We start from the raw sequence: 17014 nt of genomic DNA on the forward strand, positions 1-17014 counted from the left end.
TGGCACCCCACCAAAAATTATATTATCCCAGAGTTTTCATCAGGATCTTTTCATCAGGCTATCACAACTCTGGACCTGAGGGGAAAACATGTAACTGAGGGGAATAGCACCAAATCAACAAATCATCAGCAAGGCATTATAGAACATCCTATTTAAATCTGTAACTGATTGCGCACTTTGAGACATAAGCACAAAGTACAAAACTGTAGGAGACGCCGCCGGCTTGAGTTTCCTCACAGAATTAACAGTAATATTTGTAACAGTGGTCAATTAGGCCAATGTTCAAAAGGGCATTTTTTCTGATTGGGTGTGGTGTCATGTCTCTCTGATGTGGCCCCTCTTTGATTTGACCTCTAAACTCTGGCGTGTTTTAATTCTGACATTCATAAATGTCCTTTCCCTCTGCGTAATGCAGAAATAACCGCTATTCCAGTCTAACTCTCTGCTGTCTGTCAGTCTGCCCAAAGCACTCCCAAATACTTCAGAGCTTTGCAACTGTCTGCTCACGAAGAAAAATACCTGGAGACTCAACAACCAAAGATAGCACGGGCAGAATTATAGAGGTGCTGACACACGAATAACTGAAACATTTCACTGAAGTTTTCACACTGGCATTATAAACGGTCGAGTCAAATATGCCTCTTTGTTATCCTAACATGAGTAAGTGCTTTTGGCAAGGCTTAGCTTGCACAAAAAGCACGTTTTGTTAATTCAGCTTGGATCGACAATGCAGGAAAATCAGAGAGCCCGGTTCACAGTGGAGCATTTTGCCTGAAAGATGCATCCATCACTTCTGGATAGGCCCAATACTGAGGTGGCATCTTCTCCCTGTGAAGCAGAACGGCCTGTTTGACACCCAGTTGTGTATTCTTGAAAAGCCATATTTAGAGATAAAACAGAGGACAGGAGGGTTAAAAGAGTGATGGGTGTTCCAAGTTGCAATTATTCTCCACTGCAATTTTAGGGATCAATCCCAGTGACTTCTAATGGCTCTTGGTTTTGACTCTTGATTGCTTTCAACAGAAATGTACAGACATCACATGCTTCACCTCACTGATTAGTGTCCCAAATGTTTAAAACCCCTCCGAAAGCAGCAATTGGGTCATTTTAAACAACCTGCAAATTTTCTCCTCAGTCACACTTTCCACCAAAGCTGGCAAACTATTGAACAAATATGTCTGTGGCTTTACAAGTAGTCAGTGTGCTACAGTATGTAATTCCAACTTGGTTTACATGGAGCAATTAAGTCCGAGTCTGGAGTGAAAACATCATCTTAAATGAGAGGCAGATTTTGGGTGCACAGACTGCAGTTTAAAAAATAATTTGGACTGTAATGGGGTAAGGTGCTGACATTGAGCGAACACTGATTTTAAGTAATGACCACTTTTCATAGCCAGATCCTTTAATACACACTGAAAGATGAAGTACCCCGAAGCAAAACAGGGCGTTCCCTGCTGGATCCATGATGTGTAATGAATGTCTGTTTTTCAATTTTATATTCACTGCTTCAACAAAGGACACAGAAGCGTGGAGGCCGTACAGTGTGGATCTCCATATCTGTGACCTCTTTACCACAGTGTTTTATTTATTAAAAAGCAGAAACATTTAATTGGCTCCGTAAGTGGAGTGTTTTCTGTTAAAGTGTGGAAGTTTAAGGAGAAAACAAATGTTATGAGTGCGAGGAAATAAAACTTTCGCTACGAACGCCCCTCTGGCAAACCAGACAAAAGCCACATACAAATGAACTCCAGTGCGATATAAAACAATACAAGAGTGAGTAACTTTTATATAGAAAGTATACATAAACTATACGCAAAAGAAAGAGCTTGCAGAAATGACACTGACGTATGACAATTAAGCTAAACTGGCTTGGATGGATGGATGGTTGGGTGGCATTAAAGTCATGTTTCCTTCCTGGTAATGTACAAAACCAAAACTCCAGATGTTGGGATAAAGAGTGTAAGATATCTGGAAAATTCATATACTGATCTGAATCAGTACATAAATATAGTGGAAGTGGGCCCTTATATGAGGGGGTTCCTGTGATTTGGTATTACACTGATACAGGAAGAAGAAGTAGATTTCACTTAAAGTAGATATTTTTACAATCCGCTTTTGTTTAAAGACCACCTCCTATGAAAACCCACTTTATATGTACATCGTTGGCATGCCCATATGGAGTTTTTATATGGAGGAAAACACATCATGACCGAAATAAACAGTCAACAACACCATGTCTGAGCGATCCCACCTTGTAATTGCAGTGTGCTGATGACAGTAGTAGTAGCAGTCGTAGTAGATAGAATAGTTTACTGTTTCTGAGCAGTAAGAGGTGAGCTGTTGTTCCCAAGCTGCAACGACTGAAGAAAAGTAAATGGAGAGAAAAATGTGAACTCCATTGATCTTCATATTGTAGAGGAAGCAACAATGTAGAGTTACATTTAAACCATTTTAAAGCAGAAAGTCATGGAAAAAACAACTTCAAAATATGTAACTTCAATCCACAGGGTTGGGTTTGTAGAGTTTTAATAAATGACCAGAGAAGGACGTTAAATTTCTTCAGCCAAAAAATACAAACTGCTCTGCGAGAGAGAAATGTTTTGTAGGCAGGAATCAAATCATGTCATCAGTAACTGCATGAACTTATTGTTCCACTGGCTAACTAGCATATGAACAATGCAGAAAATTAAACTATTAAACTGAGCCAAAAGGATCTCTGACTGACAACAAACCCAGCTATTGCACTGATTTTTTTTTCATCCCACTTTGTTAATTATAGAATGATATGACGCACAATTTGAAGAAGAAATGTCTGCGAGAGGAAATGACACAGTGCAGAGACAGTAAGAAGAAACTCTGTTGGACCAAAGGCCCCATGTTGCTATTGGGTAAGTCATGAACTTGCCAGTTATTTTATTCCATCAGCTACTCCTTCCAGTAATCCTATGATTCACAGCTTTTTGCACGAAAAATTGTCCAATGTGTTTTTTTCAGGACTGTATTGATTTTATCAGGAATCACTTTAACATACAGGGTGTCCCTAAAGTCTATACACAAGAAATCTCATTGAATTTATATATTTTTTTGTCTCCACAGATTAAATATGGCTTTGTCAAAGAAAAAAGAGTTGAACTGGTACTTCTCAGTGGACGTGACATATCGAAAGATAGGTTAGGGTGAGGAAAGTGATTTTTTTGGGAGCTAGCATGTATTTTTTTGCCAGTTCTGTAATTTCGGCTGGTACATTTGGTCATTCAGAACAGGGTTTGTCCATGACACCGTCGGTTTCTTTAAACATTCTAACAACCTTCCCCACCTTGGAAAAGCCAAGTAGAATTCTCTTTGGATGACGTCCATTAAATTAATCTGCTATCTTTTGGTTTGTCTATCCTTCACGTCCACTGAGAAGTACCAGTTCAACTCTTTCTTCTTTCAACAAATCCACATTTAATCTGTGGAGGCAAAAAAAAAATAAAAAATAGAGTTGATGAGATTTGTCCAGACATTAGGGACACCCTGCATTTGGAAAATGCTGAACATCAGATCTGATGATTGACCTGACCAATAATCGATTGAATCCTGATTAAGACCATTTATTTACAGTCATCACTGGCAGTTTAATCCTTTACATACACTACAAATTCAAGCTGAGATTACCTTTATGACCACTATGCCATTTGCAGGTTACTTTCTTAGGCTTGACTACCCTCCTACAGGCCTAGAGAAGACATTACACAAGTCAACTGAACTGTGCCTACTAATCAGACATTATAACCACACACTAAAAACAGTCCTTGTTTTTTTTATCATTAATATTTATGTGATTATTTTTCATTTTGTCATTCTGTAACGTATCACAGACATTTCCATACTGTGGAGTGGCTTAAGAGAGAGTCGGTATCACATAAGGTTCTATTTTTCAACCTATGCAATTTAATATGGAAAAGACAGTGTTTCGTAACATATATGCATGAAAATGCTCAAACATATTGAATTTCTCCGAAGCCTCTCCGCAGTGCCTTTAGACTAAAAATACAGTGGCACTGGTGCCAGGCTTCAAAAACCATTAATGGTCAAACCAAAGAATAGACGAGAAAGAAAACAGATGCCAGTGTAATTCATGAACTTCCAGGCCGAAATGAAACAGAGCTGAGTACAGGGATCGCCTGCAGAATCCCTGCCACCAGTCCCTCCGAAGCGGGACACCATGATTAATGCTGTGCTTCTACCTGTGGAATCGTTTTGTTCGCCCACACTGGACGACAGTCAGCAGTCAGAAACAGAGAACACCTCTGAGCCAAAGCAGAGGCTTTGGAGAAGGTGGATTAGGATTAAAGACATGCTAGTAACAAGTCCCCATAGTTTCCCAAAGGTTGTGCTGAGCTGCAGGTTTAGATAACAGTGAGAGGTCATGGGAGGTAACAGAAGTTCACTTCAGGCGAGAAGTCAAACATACATATTGTGTATAACCTGAGCAAATAAACCCTCCTCTGCTTTAATTAAAGTGATTACATGACTGGCCCATTCATAGCATGTTTGCACAAGCTGTTAGTAAAAGTTAGCTTCCCCAGTTAAATGAAAATAAGCACAAATAAACAATAATTACACAGAGCCCGAACCCTTCATATGGCTCTCGCTGCTTAGTCACGTCCTTCGAATCACTACCTTGGATAAACCCCAAAAGAACAACCAGCTGAGAACCTCAGAACCTATGAGTCATGAGCCCATAATGTGACAGGTTTATAATGGAAGTCAATGAGAGGGTGCATCAGGAGTAATCAGCAGTGGCATGGCTATATACAGTAAGAATCTTTCTGGGGTTTTTTTTCTGCTAGCTTGGATTGTGTTTGGTCTGAATCTGATGGAATAATTATTGTTGCAGCAGAAGCACCAGGCCTGGTTCTGACACTAACCAGAAACCTTCAGGCACGAGAAGATGAAGATGCTCTGAAGAGAAGATGGTCAGCTTTATTCACATACCTTGTACGTGATGAGTGAGGTTATTAAGTTTATGAGATTATAAAGGCATTTGCTTGGGATGATGAATGGCTGAGATGTGCGGATGGTTTTGAAGAATGATGAGTTTTAATTCTGTAACTCTATGAATGGGACTATTTGGAAATAGTCAAATGTATTTTATGTGTATTTACACCTTGGCCCACGTCCCTCTCCCTAAGGACTACAGATGGAAATTAGTTTGAAAAGCTACAGTCTGGTACAAACATCCTTGCTCTTGAGCTTAATGTCATTGTACACTGTCCTCATAAATAAATAAATGAAATGAAAATTCAGGTATGGAACACAAAGCCACCCCAAAGCTGTTGTTACAGTAAGACCAAATGATAATTTGACACAGGATAATTTAGAACCAAACTGTGATCTTGCTCGGATAGAACACGAAACACTGTTTACAAGCATCCACAACAGGTTTACTGCACTGTAAAGTAGGTCTGCAGCAGACAGTGGGTTTAACTCCAGTCTCAGTAAGCAGTGCAGAAGCTGTAAAAGATATCCACCCAGCAGGTCTGGTGCAGCACTGAGAGCTATTCATCTGTTAGAAAAGTCATAAATTCTGTTTGGCTCTGCTATTTTTCACTTCTTTGGGGATGTTCACTATTCACTGCACATTTGTCCTTTTAGTAACTTCAAATTTGCGCTGCTGTCTCATTACATCACCTCAGACAGGTGTTGCATTTTGACAGACAGAAATGACATAATAGGGAATGAAGTGTAGAGAATCTGTTGAGATCACACAGAGGGATATAGATAGACAAGGGATCAAAGCCCAACCAGCAGGGTAATTCGACTGCCATGTAAGGTGTTTTATTTTAATACAGCCTTAAGAATTACTTTTTAATCAAAAGTTTTATGATAAATTAATTCATTAATGAATTATGTTTTTATATGTGCAGTAATTTTTTGTGCAAAAATTCCTTTGACTTGTTGGACTGTTTAAGTTTCTACTTTCTGGAAAATGGTGCAGAAACCCTGATCTACAAACTACTTCTTAACAACCAACATTAAAATCACAGATGTAAACATTTTATTAATTATCTAATAATATCTTAACAATATATTGAAGCATTATTGCTAAATAAAGATGCTAACATCAGCAGGAATGATTTTTACTTCGTAAGTCAGTAACATTTTAAACTCTAACACAGTTGCAGTCATTCAGACAGCCTACTTTTTGCAGCGTGATGCCTCCCTCCCTCTCTTCCCTCCGCTGGCCTCGGCCCCAGAACCGGCGTAAACCATCAACAGTATGTTCGCAGGCTCGGGCTGTGTACTAGGAAACATGAGCAGGGTGAGATATTCAGAGTCCCGGGCGGCCGCCGGATAAAGCGGAGGAGGAGACGGCGGTCCGTGTGGTTTGAGCTCAGGATCTCAGGAGGGGAACATGTGAGCGGGGAATGGGCGACTGGAAACAGGATTATTGTTCTACACAGCAGAGAGACGCAGGAGGGACCCGGGACAGGTAACTGACCGAGATCCGCTCACATTCTCACTGTAGCTGTAAGACTGGAGGGACGGGCTCAGCTTGGAAGTGTTCAGGAGCAGAGATGTAGAACAGGATAAATAAACTAAAAGCCCGTTTACCCAACTTTGAATGAACCGGACAGAGTTTGAATGGCTCTTTATTCTGACATTTATCTCACATAAAAACCTAAATCTGTGTATGTTCCAGACACATATTATAAATATGCTGCAAATAGGATGTTAGTTTGCGTGTCTGCTTCACTTGGCGCTCTTCATATTTTGCACCAGGCTGCACATATTTTGCACCAGGCTGCTGGTGATGTCTCCACATCACGGTGCGTCTTTTAACGTGTCAGACTCAATATTGAACCTGTGCAGAGAAATTCTAAATTGAAACTGAAGGGAAAAACAAAATGTCACATTTCTGAAGCCTGAAGGGTTGTTTGTTAAGCATTTCAAAAAAGGAAAGCACCAACCAAATAAACCATTGAGGGATTATAGACATGAGACCGCAGTGCAGAGGAGGCAGAGCAGAAATATTCAAGATGCTCGAACTGCAGTCCTACATGACCGCATTTTAAAAACTCAGATTTGGTGTTTACAGTCCAAACCAAGACTGCACTGTTAATTCTCAATTCTCTGTTGTTTGTAGAAAATAAAGTGACGGCACATTAAATAGAATTAAGTGGAATTTTGTCATGTAAAAAAGAAACAGATTTGTGGCTGAAGAAGAGAACAAGTCGACTTTATTGCAGTGCATAATTGTTGCGCACAAAGAAAATTCAATTATTTACCCGCATTACTCATAACTGACCTGCTGACAGCACGGAATCTTCAGAATTTTATTCATTTCTTTTGGATTTGTGTACAGGAGATGCACGCACAGCTCAGCGCCTCTTTGGAATTTTGGGCGCGATGAGTTTGCACAATACTTTGTTGTGATTTGGTTTGTTTAGAAAGAGCGACACTGTAATGACGCATCACAACTGCGCTGTTACGCACGGTCAGATTAAACTCAGGTCGGTCTGCAGGCTGTCGGGGCTGTATATGTGTGAGCAGGAACTTAGTGTTAGTCTGATCCACATATCAAAGTGAAGGTATGAAGCTGTAATTTAGCCGAGCAAGGTGTGTTTTCACCGGCTTTAAATATTTGCTTATCTAGGAATGATTCCTCCTGGCATTTTTCTTATTATCCTCGCCGACCAAACATTACATTTTATTTTATAGTTCCTGATAGTTCCTGGTGTATGTAAATATTGCCTTTTAAAATGTCTACACTTGCTCCACAGGAGAGACGCGGGGACACTGTGACAAATCCGAGGAGATTTTTTTTTTAATCATTTTGAATTTTTGCGCATCAGAGAAACCGGTGGACTGTCTGGCCAACCATGAACACCATAGTGTTTAACAAGTTGAGCAGTCAGGTCCTGTTTGAGGACAAAGCGAAGGAGGTGGAAATGAGCAGCAGAAATTACCTAGAAGTCATCGACGGGCAACATCCAGACCTCCTCTCCAGCAACCAGAGCATCAGAGACAACCAGGCGATCAGACACAGGCGGAGCGGGTATGTGGAGCTTTTTGTTCTGTTTAACGCTGCTGGTCAGCATGTGTGGATGTGGATTAACTGGAAGCCCCCGGGATGTTACTGATGACTAATGCCTCTATTTTACGATTATTTCACTCAGGGCAAGTAAGAGAGTGAACAACAAGGATGGTTTTGTTATCAGAGCTATTTGGTTATCTCTTCACCTTGTGCGTAAAACTTCAGCGAGCAGACTAAACGTCCTGCTCAGATCGGACTTCTTGGGTTACAATCCTATAGAACTATATTTTAATCTTTTTATGTGCATGGTCTTGCTTGACTTAAAATACAGATCCATGTCTTAAATTTCAAATTTGTTGAGAAACATGTCTAGCCGTGCGTAATTACGCATATGTGCACCAAAAATATAGTGCTATATTATCCACAAGGTTGGTCTGGTATAGATGTAAAACTGCAACTGCTCATGCTCTATACATCACATGAGTGAAATACAAATTTGGCTACTCAGTTAGACTTTGTTCATGTGGTTTTAATGCAGCAGGATGTGATGGATCAGAGAATTCATATTTACCACTCAACAATCTGGTCTTTATTTAGGTGTTGATGTTCACAGCTAATCTTAGAATTAATAAGTAGGTCAGCCTTGTTCAGTAGCGTGTCTTATAGAGGTCTCCATCTGTTTCCAATAAATAAATTCACCCTTGAGCTCTCTGTGTGGTCTAGTCAATCACATAAGGGCCCAGTGTTTTTTTTTTTTTTTCAAATCTACATTTTATGTAGTTTTTCTGTTAGCGGAAGCAGGTGTGAGAAAAGATCACATCCTGACATTATTTGTTTATAGATGCATGTTTATTAAGAACATATGAGAGAGACCAGAGAGAAAGCAACAATTTTTATGAGCCTTCTCGAGGAGAAGTTTTTAGTAATAATGAAAGAATAATAGTGACCTTGTGTGACTGTAAGGTGTAGTCTCAGGGGAAGCATCACTACTAATGAAGAACATTAAATCATTAAACAGTGGTGTGTGTGTGTGTGTGTGTGTGTGTGTGTGTGTGTGTGTGTGTGTGTGTGTGTGTGTGTGTGTGTGTGTGTGTGTGTGTGTCTGAGAGCGAGTGTTTAAACCAAAAGTTCAGAACATGGAGTGAAACGTCCTTTAGGATGTTCATAGCGATCTAGATTACAAGGAAAATATTTGTAGAACATGAACCTCAGGCAGACTTTGAGGTTAGACTAAAATATGTTACATCTGCAGTCAGTGGAGCTTTTGGAGAGATAAAGGCAGAAGTAGAGCACAGCACCATACTGACATCTACAGGTTCAAAAACCTGGAGCTACAGGTGAGATTGAGACCTTCACAGCTCAGGAAGACCAGCAAACTCCTTTAGACGGACTTGAGAGGAAAAAAATTAATCTTCCTTTAGGGACTCACAGGATATCTTCATAATGGATTTATAGCAGTTTCACTATATTTTGTTCTGACTCCACAATGTTCTTAAAAGAGTCGCTGTACTCACCAGTGAGTTGATGTATTGAGGCGTAAGAATATATATGTTTTTGTTCTTCCATGCTCCATGGTGTAGTCCCTGCTGGATTTGTCTGTAAGGGAAAACCAGAAGTATAATTCCAGCTTTTTGCCGGTCCCTTGTGTGAAGGCTTGGCTCTCACTGTGACCGAGCTACATTGTTCCTGATCCTCTTCTCCTGGGTGTGAAAAGTTAATCTGGCAAAAATGTGCGCCTGAGCAAAATGTTTTTGTTTGTTTCATTGCAACGTGTTGGTGGTTTGTGGGACACGCAATGAAAAATAAATGGCGAGTGGCTTTTCTCTCTCCCTCTCTCTCTCTCTCTGTGACTCTGTCTGCTTCAGTCTCTCGCTCTGCTTCTGCCTCTCTGTCTGTCTCTCCTTTAATCCAACATCTCTTAGCTTAATTGCAGTGCGTTTGGTGAGAAAATTGCCCACTGTGTAGAGTGTTCACTTTATGTGTCATGACTAACGAATTCAGAGGACATGCCGCTTCACTTAGAACTCCACTTGCAGCTGCTACAACTTTGTTTGGTTCACTTCAATAAACAACATGATCCTGATTCCATTTTATGACGTTGTTACCAGATTAGATCACAATCTTCAAAAGGATGAATTGGATTTTAATGTAGACTGTTTACCAACATTTTGTCCTGATGCAATGAGCTTGATGTACTGATTCAGGATGGGTGCACCATCTGTCCTGTGTCTGTAAAGGAAGACCAAATCCTGCAGATTATGTGTTAAAAAATACAGATTTTCATAAAGAATAAATGCAGCGGGTAGAAAAGACAAAGCAGTGGGGGTTTAGATTAACTGAATGTTAAAATTTGTCCCATAATTCACCTTTACATGGGCTGTCCAGTCTTATGTCTGCATTAAGTGAGTATCCGAGTGCCAAATCCGTACTGTGCCTGTTTCTCCACAGGGGTCGGCCCAGTGGTGGTAAAGTGCGACACAAGCGTCAGGCCCTGCAGGACATGGCGCGGCCGCTCAAGCAGTGGCTCTACAAGCACCGAGACAACCCCTACCCCACCAAGACGGAGAAAATCCTCCTGGCCCTCGGCTCGCAAATGACCCTGGTGCAGGTGAGTCCGCTGTCTAGTGGCTTCCTTCAAGCAGCTGGTCAGGTGACAATGAAAACATGAGAAAAAATGAGAATATTGAGGTATTTCTTCATGCAGCCCAGAGTGTGACCAGCGACGGTTGGCGTTAAGTTAAAAAGTGAAATTTGATTTCTGTGGTTGAGAGTCTGTCTAATCAGGTCTGAAAAGCTGGATGTTAACTTGCATTTGCAATTAAGAAGCAACGAGTAGGATGTGTTTTTACATCTTGATCTGCTTATATAACAGACATGCAGTGGTGAATATTGTTCTTTCCTTCTTCCAAATGCTGCAGCTGCCAGTCGGTTCTGTTTTATTTCACAGTATTGTGAAAAACTTGCGACATCTCACTCCTTATCACTTTTTGCGTTTAACCAGTTTGAAGAAGTTACAGAGATCTGTTGTAAAAAGTGTGGCAAAAAAAAAAAAACATTTTTCTTTGTTGAACTGTAGTTTTCTCATATGTTTTAAGTCGGGTTGCACCCTCTGTTGTTGTGTCTTTCTTACAAATGCTGCGACTGTCACTTGTGCCGGTTCATTCATTCATTTAAATTTCACACTTGTGTGAAAGCATAATGCAGTCATAAATAAATGTGGAGCAGTGGTTCATAATGTTTTAGGACTAGAAAGAACAAAGTTGTTTGCAAATGGTAAAAAGTGATTTCTCTTGATTAAATTTTAGAGGCACGAATATGTAGAACTAGTCTGTATTTCAGAAAGAAACAAGAAAAATCTGGAAAAATTAATCAAATTGTTATTATTTCCAAGTGGAGAGAATGTTATTTTTTTTCTAATCTTGGGACCTCAAAGAGACCCCGACACAAAGGACAGGAACCGCTGATCTACTGTACTTTATACTGCGTATTCTTAAAGCCGGCATTGTATCTACGTCAGGCTGAAATGTTATTCACTCACAAAGGCAAAGTGGACAGTTTGACTTTAGCGCCTGACAAACTGACCACTGACAGGAAAACCCAGCGGTGAAAATGAGTGTGTTTTGTGTCTGGCACGTGCAGCTGTGTATGTACAGTATCATCTGGCTGACAAGGTCACTGATACGGCCTCACAGAGTCTGCAGTGGCTCTATCGGGCCGCCCGCCACGGCGCTTAATCTGGTTCTCATTTCGGGGGCCTGATGGAGCTGTTTGTTTTGGTGCGGGTGAGCAGAGTGCAGAGGAATGCTTTGTGTTGGACACCGGGATGCTGTGCTGCGAACACACACACACTCTCACCGTACATACAGCCTCACACACGAATATGATGAAGCTGACACCCCAGCACCAGCAGGAGGGTCAGAGATCTTAAGGTTGAATGTGGGTGAAGACCGGCAGGCAAATTATTATCACATTTTCCAGCTTGAATGAGATCTTCAGTTTTTTATTCAGTCGTGTGTTTTTTTGGCCTTTGATATTCTGTAGATGAAGTTTGTGTTGCTAAGATGATATGGAAAGGAAAATGCCCAATGAACAGAGAAAGTGTCCCAACAATATCCTGTAAAATTTCTTCAAATTTATAATTACTAGTTTTTCAAAAGTAAGAAAATGTTGCTTTTCTTTATTTCACCCTTAGATGCATAAACAGGTCGAGGTTGTTTCCTTGCAATATCTTTGTAATAAAAAGTTTTTTATCATTTCATTTTCCCGCTATTTTTAAAAAAAACCTGTTTATGATGTCATTCCAGTTAAAATTTTAAGTGACCTTTTATACTTTTAATGAATTTGTAATATTTGCACTACTGCTCCAAGCTCTTTATCACTGATAATATCACACAAGAGGTGATGAAGTGATGAGCAGCAACAGCTGGAGGAAAAAGGAACAATGTCAACAAAATGGATGTTGACATTCTTCTATTGCTGCTCTGTCTCAAACTCTTTTTTTTCCCAATTATCAAGATGTTCAAAATCTGTTATAAAGTGATAAATAGACATATTTTAAACATGAAATCATTCCTCGGTGGACAAAAATATAATGCAAACAATAATACAAAATTATTATTCTTAACCAAAATGACAAAAATGGCACAAAAACACATTGATTCTGAAATGGGTCATTTTTGACCCACTTATAAAAGAGCATAGGGTTAACCATGCTTCAGACTTAAAACTGCACTATTTGCAGGCTGTAGCCTCTTTAAAAACATTAGCATTATCACTTTTTTCTGATATTTTATAGACTGAACAAAATCACCAAATTATCTTATGTTAAAAGTATCGGCTACTTGTATCACTGCGAGGCCTTATTTTCTTCCATTGATTGAGGCTCTGGACAGCCCAGTTCTTCCACTGTTTAGTCCAGACAAACCGCTGTCCCTGCTGCCAGTACTGTGCATTTTTCCCTGGAAACACCCACCTGGCAAAAGGTGTTTAAAGCACCTAAATCTGTCATGTTTTAGCAAAGCAGCCCACTTTTTCCATGTAAATGTTGTAAATTATTTCTTCAGAGTTTGTGCTAATCCTCTGCTGCCATCTCTCCATCACCGCTGAAATCCTCGCCGTGCCTGCATGCCGTCTCCTCTACGGTACAGACAGTGCAGACAGGCCACGGGTGAAGGAGCTGGTTTTGGCTGCTGGGGCCATCTTTTTAATCTCTCTGGGTGTCATCTGAGCAGGCGTGCCATCCTTACTCTTTCCTCTCACCCCATTGACAGCCGTCTTTCCTCCAGTCCTCATTAGCGAGCCGTCCCACGCCTCGCCTCGACTCACCTCGCCTCCCGTCCGGCCAAGCCACATGTACGAGATGCCGCCTCACCCCTGGTGTGCCACAGCGCTGGGCTCGAGACAAAGGGATGTGGGATGGTCTTAGTTAACGAGAAACACGATACTGAAAGAGAGGATCAGAAAAATAAGTAGTCTAGCATAAGGCCCCTGTCCCAGCCCCTTCATAAGCCGCTTGAAATCTATTGAGCATGAAAAGTTATTCTAGTATAACATCTAATGGTCTCCCTTCCCAGTGAAAGGAAGAGCGCCGGCTCAAGTGTCTTTTTTATTGCATCTTGAAGACAGTGTTGGAAAAAATGTATTATTGCAGGGATGGTGTGTGAGTCCAGAATAAGCACGGGGGACGTACATCTCGGTCGGAACATTAGTTAATGAAACGTTGCGTTCACTGGCTGTCCGGCGTTTGGAGGGTGTTAAATGTTCCTGCATGGCGTTGATACAGAAAAGATGCATGCTGGGGTGTCTCTGTGGAGCATCTGGGATGTTTCTTAAAGCTCACTTTCAGAGAGCTGCTCTGCAACCCGACTCTGTTTCTGTCTGTTGCCGCGGTCTCTCTTGGTTTTTCTGAATGAGACGGATGGCGGGCAGAGAGCAGACATTTTCATAGAGGATAGACTTTGTTTTGCTATGGACGTGGAGGAGTTTGGAATCAAAACAATAACATATGTTTCTATTTGCCGTGTACTCCCACTTCCTTCTATTTCTCTCTCTGTCTTTCTCTTAGGTATCCAACTGGTTCGCCAATGCCAGGAGGCGACTGAAGAACACAGTGAGGCAGCCAGACCTGAGCTGGGCGCTCAGGATCAAACTCTACAACAAATATGTTCAGGGCAACGCCGAGAGGCTGAGCGTCAGCAGTGACGACAGCTGCTCAGAAGGTACGGCTAAGATTTGTGTACTGAAAAAACAGGAGCGAACTCTCAGTCTGGCCAAAATGGGCAAGAGCCCCAAAACTTTATGAGCTCTGAGCAGTCCTGGTTCACTGTGTGACAGAGGGCTAGTTGTTTAAGTGTGAGTCTATCTGGAATAATCCACCTCAGAAAAAGGGTTTATATCCATCCTTTCATAATCTATAGACCACTTAATCCTCATTAGGGTCATGGGGGACTGGAGGCCATCCAAGCTGACTTAGAGTGAAGGCAGGGACACCTGGACAGGTAACAGTCTATCACAGGGCTACACACAGAGACAAACAATCACACTCACATTCACACCTATGAACAATTTAGAATCACCAATTAACCTCAGCATGTTTTTGGACTGTGGGAGGAAGCCGGAGAACCCAGAGAAAATCCACACATGCACATGCAAACTCCATGCAGAAAGATCCCGGGAAGCCCGGGGATTTTCTAGCTGTAAGTCGACGGTGTTAACCACCGACCCACTGTGCAGCCCTAGGGTTAATATCAGTGCAGAAAATGTTAATGATGATGCCATTGCAAAGAACCAACATAAAGCAACAATCACGAAGCGTTTTTTTTTCATCTCCTGGCATGACCATTCGCCAACTAAATGCCACATGTAATCAAACAGAAAAAAACAACCTCAATATATCTTATTATGAACTGAAATATCATAACATATTGTTCTTGGCCCTCACAGCTTCTACCACTATTGAAACAGGAAGGACTAATTGTTCTCATCTGCTGATTTCTGCCACATAGTATTAAAGAAGAGGATATTTCACCAAGTTCACTTTACTCGTGTGCAGTACCCCTCAGCTGTGAAAACAGTCGTACATTGTCTTCTGCGTCAAATATACGTACTGTGTGTTACAGTGTTGCATATCAGTCAGTTGTGAGTTCCTAAACTTTAAGTTTTCTCAGCAGAGATAACGATACACAGCACACTCTGTGTCCCACACACATAAACTGAGTCTTTGCTCCCTGAAATCTGCTGCCTCTCACTGAGAGGCTTTTTATATTTTTATTGGTCTCACAAATAACCCCAGGTCCAAACTCAGTAGCTCACTGTGGCCTAATGCAGGCGGATTCATGAAGAACTGTAAACTAACACCTGCATCACAGGTGCCTTGATATTAACCCTTATCTTTCAGACAAGCAGTTTGCAGTGGTCATCGTGTAAAAGTTGAAGCTCAGTCTGACACACTGGAGGTAGATAGCAGGTTTCGGCTTGCCACTGGCCATGCATCTCTCACTGTCTTCTTCTGCCAATTTGCTATTTACATTTTCAAACTCCATTGCCCTGGTAGTATTTTTAGGGGTAAATTGTTGATTTGAATACAAATGTTCTACTAAAGCAACTGCAAAGTCAGTACTTCAGTGAACACTGTTGGTGCAGCCCTTTCCAAAACAACTGTGATTGGTTTAAAGACATACAAACAAACCAGAGCTTTATTCCCCCCATAGCAGATAATAATGAGGTGCAGTTAGACCATTCTACACAGCACTGTGTAGAATGGTCTCACTGTACCTCATTATTATTTTCTATGGAAAATTTTCAACCATCGTCTTGCAAAGGACGCTGGGTAACAATGTAATTGCAAAACTTCTAATATTTTAATTAATGGATGTCATTACATGATACTTTTTCCTTCATACAGTACAAAGATTGAAGGTTATTGTGGCTGATTAATTTTTCACGTGACATGATGTGCAACACAAAACACATTATCCATCTTTATTTGTGCTAGTAATGAGTGAAAAATATTGCTAAGTAAATGTCTTCTCCTTTCTCACTCATTTGAGGTGGAGCAGCAGTGATTTACTCTGTGACCCTTGACCTCTTCTCAGAAATTTCAGATCATTTTACATTTCTCTTCTATTAATTTAATCAACATGAAATCATAAGCTACAGTTGTATCCTTGATTCTGTATGTCCAATGTAAAAACAATTGAATTAGTTTGACTGGCAGGGTTTTACTCAAGTGTCCTGTACATTACAGAACGGTGGAAAACTTTTCCATTTGCGTAACTGCTCAGTCCATCACTTTGATTGATGATCACTTCAAAGATATTGCATCATAAAGCCTCAAATGTGATGTGAACCCGATGCACTTTGCACAGAGTTGCTGGGAAAAGTATCTGACAGCATTCTTCTTGTGAATCCCAAGATTTAAATGTATTATTATGACATGAAATGGGGCCAAAGGTTAGGCTTTCTCCCTCTGTCTTCGTCCTAAAGAGGGCTGATGCTATTCAAAAGCATGTTCTGGGTGTGTATAAATGGCGAGTCTGTTACCCATCGTAGAGACGTAGAGGCCGGCCGGCAGCGACACGCTGTCATTAGGACACCCCGCTGAGCCAACCTCTGCCTCCAGCCTACAATTGGAAATGAGTATCTCTCTGTCAGCCGTGTACTTAGTGCAAACACATGCACACATGCTGATTCTCAGGGGAGACGCTGCCTTTTTCTACTCAGTGACAGTGCGGAAAACATGCTCAGGAAACAGAAAAAATAAAACTTATATAGTCATGCACTGGAAGAATGAACAGAAAGGAAGAGCGTTGTGGTGTCAGTAATCTCTAATTAAACTTTGGAGGGGGAGAGGCTGAGCGTGCGGCTCACACAGGAATGTGTGCATGGTGTTTGCATTGTGTTTGCCACAGGCCACTGTACCACCGGAGGCTCTGTATATCTCTCTGACTCTTCTTCCTGTCACATTATGGTTATGAAGCTATCCGCAGCCTG

At 41.0% G+C, this 17014-nt stretch overlaps 1 protein-coding gene across 1 annotated transcript in view; it reads left to right on the forward strand.

The window, feature by feature from the left end:
- Positions 1-6287: 6287 nt before the first annotated feature.
- mkxa (mohawk homeobox a) overlaps positions 6288-17014 on the forward strand; it is a 31973-nt gene continuing 21246 nt past the window's right edge. Inside the window, exons 1-4 of the mRNA XM_022194015.2 lie at positions 6288-6478; positions 7770-8044; positions 10472-10631; positions 14088-14241. Of these exons, the coding sequence (XP_022049707.1) occupies positions 7869-8044; positions 10472-10631; positions 14088-14241 (490 nt within the window). The 5' untranslated portion in view covers positions 6288-6478; positions 7770-7868. The remainder of the gene's footprint in view (positions 6479-7769; positions 8045-10471; positions 10632-14087; positions 14242-17014) is intronic.

Source organism: Acanthochromis polyacanthus, chromosome 20 (genome assembly GCF_021347895.1).
Source record: "Acanthochromis polyacanthus isolate Apoly-LR-REF ecotype Palm Island chromosome 20, KAUST_Apoly_ChrSc, whole genome shotgun sequence".
In the NCBI taxonomy this organism is placed as follows: domain Eukaryota; kingdom Metazoa; phylum Chordata; class Actinopteri; family Pomacentridae; genus Acanthochromis; species Acanthochromis polyacanthus.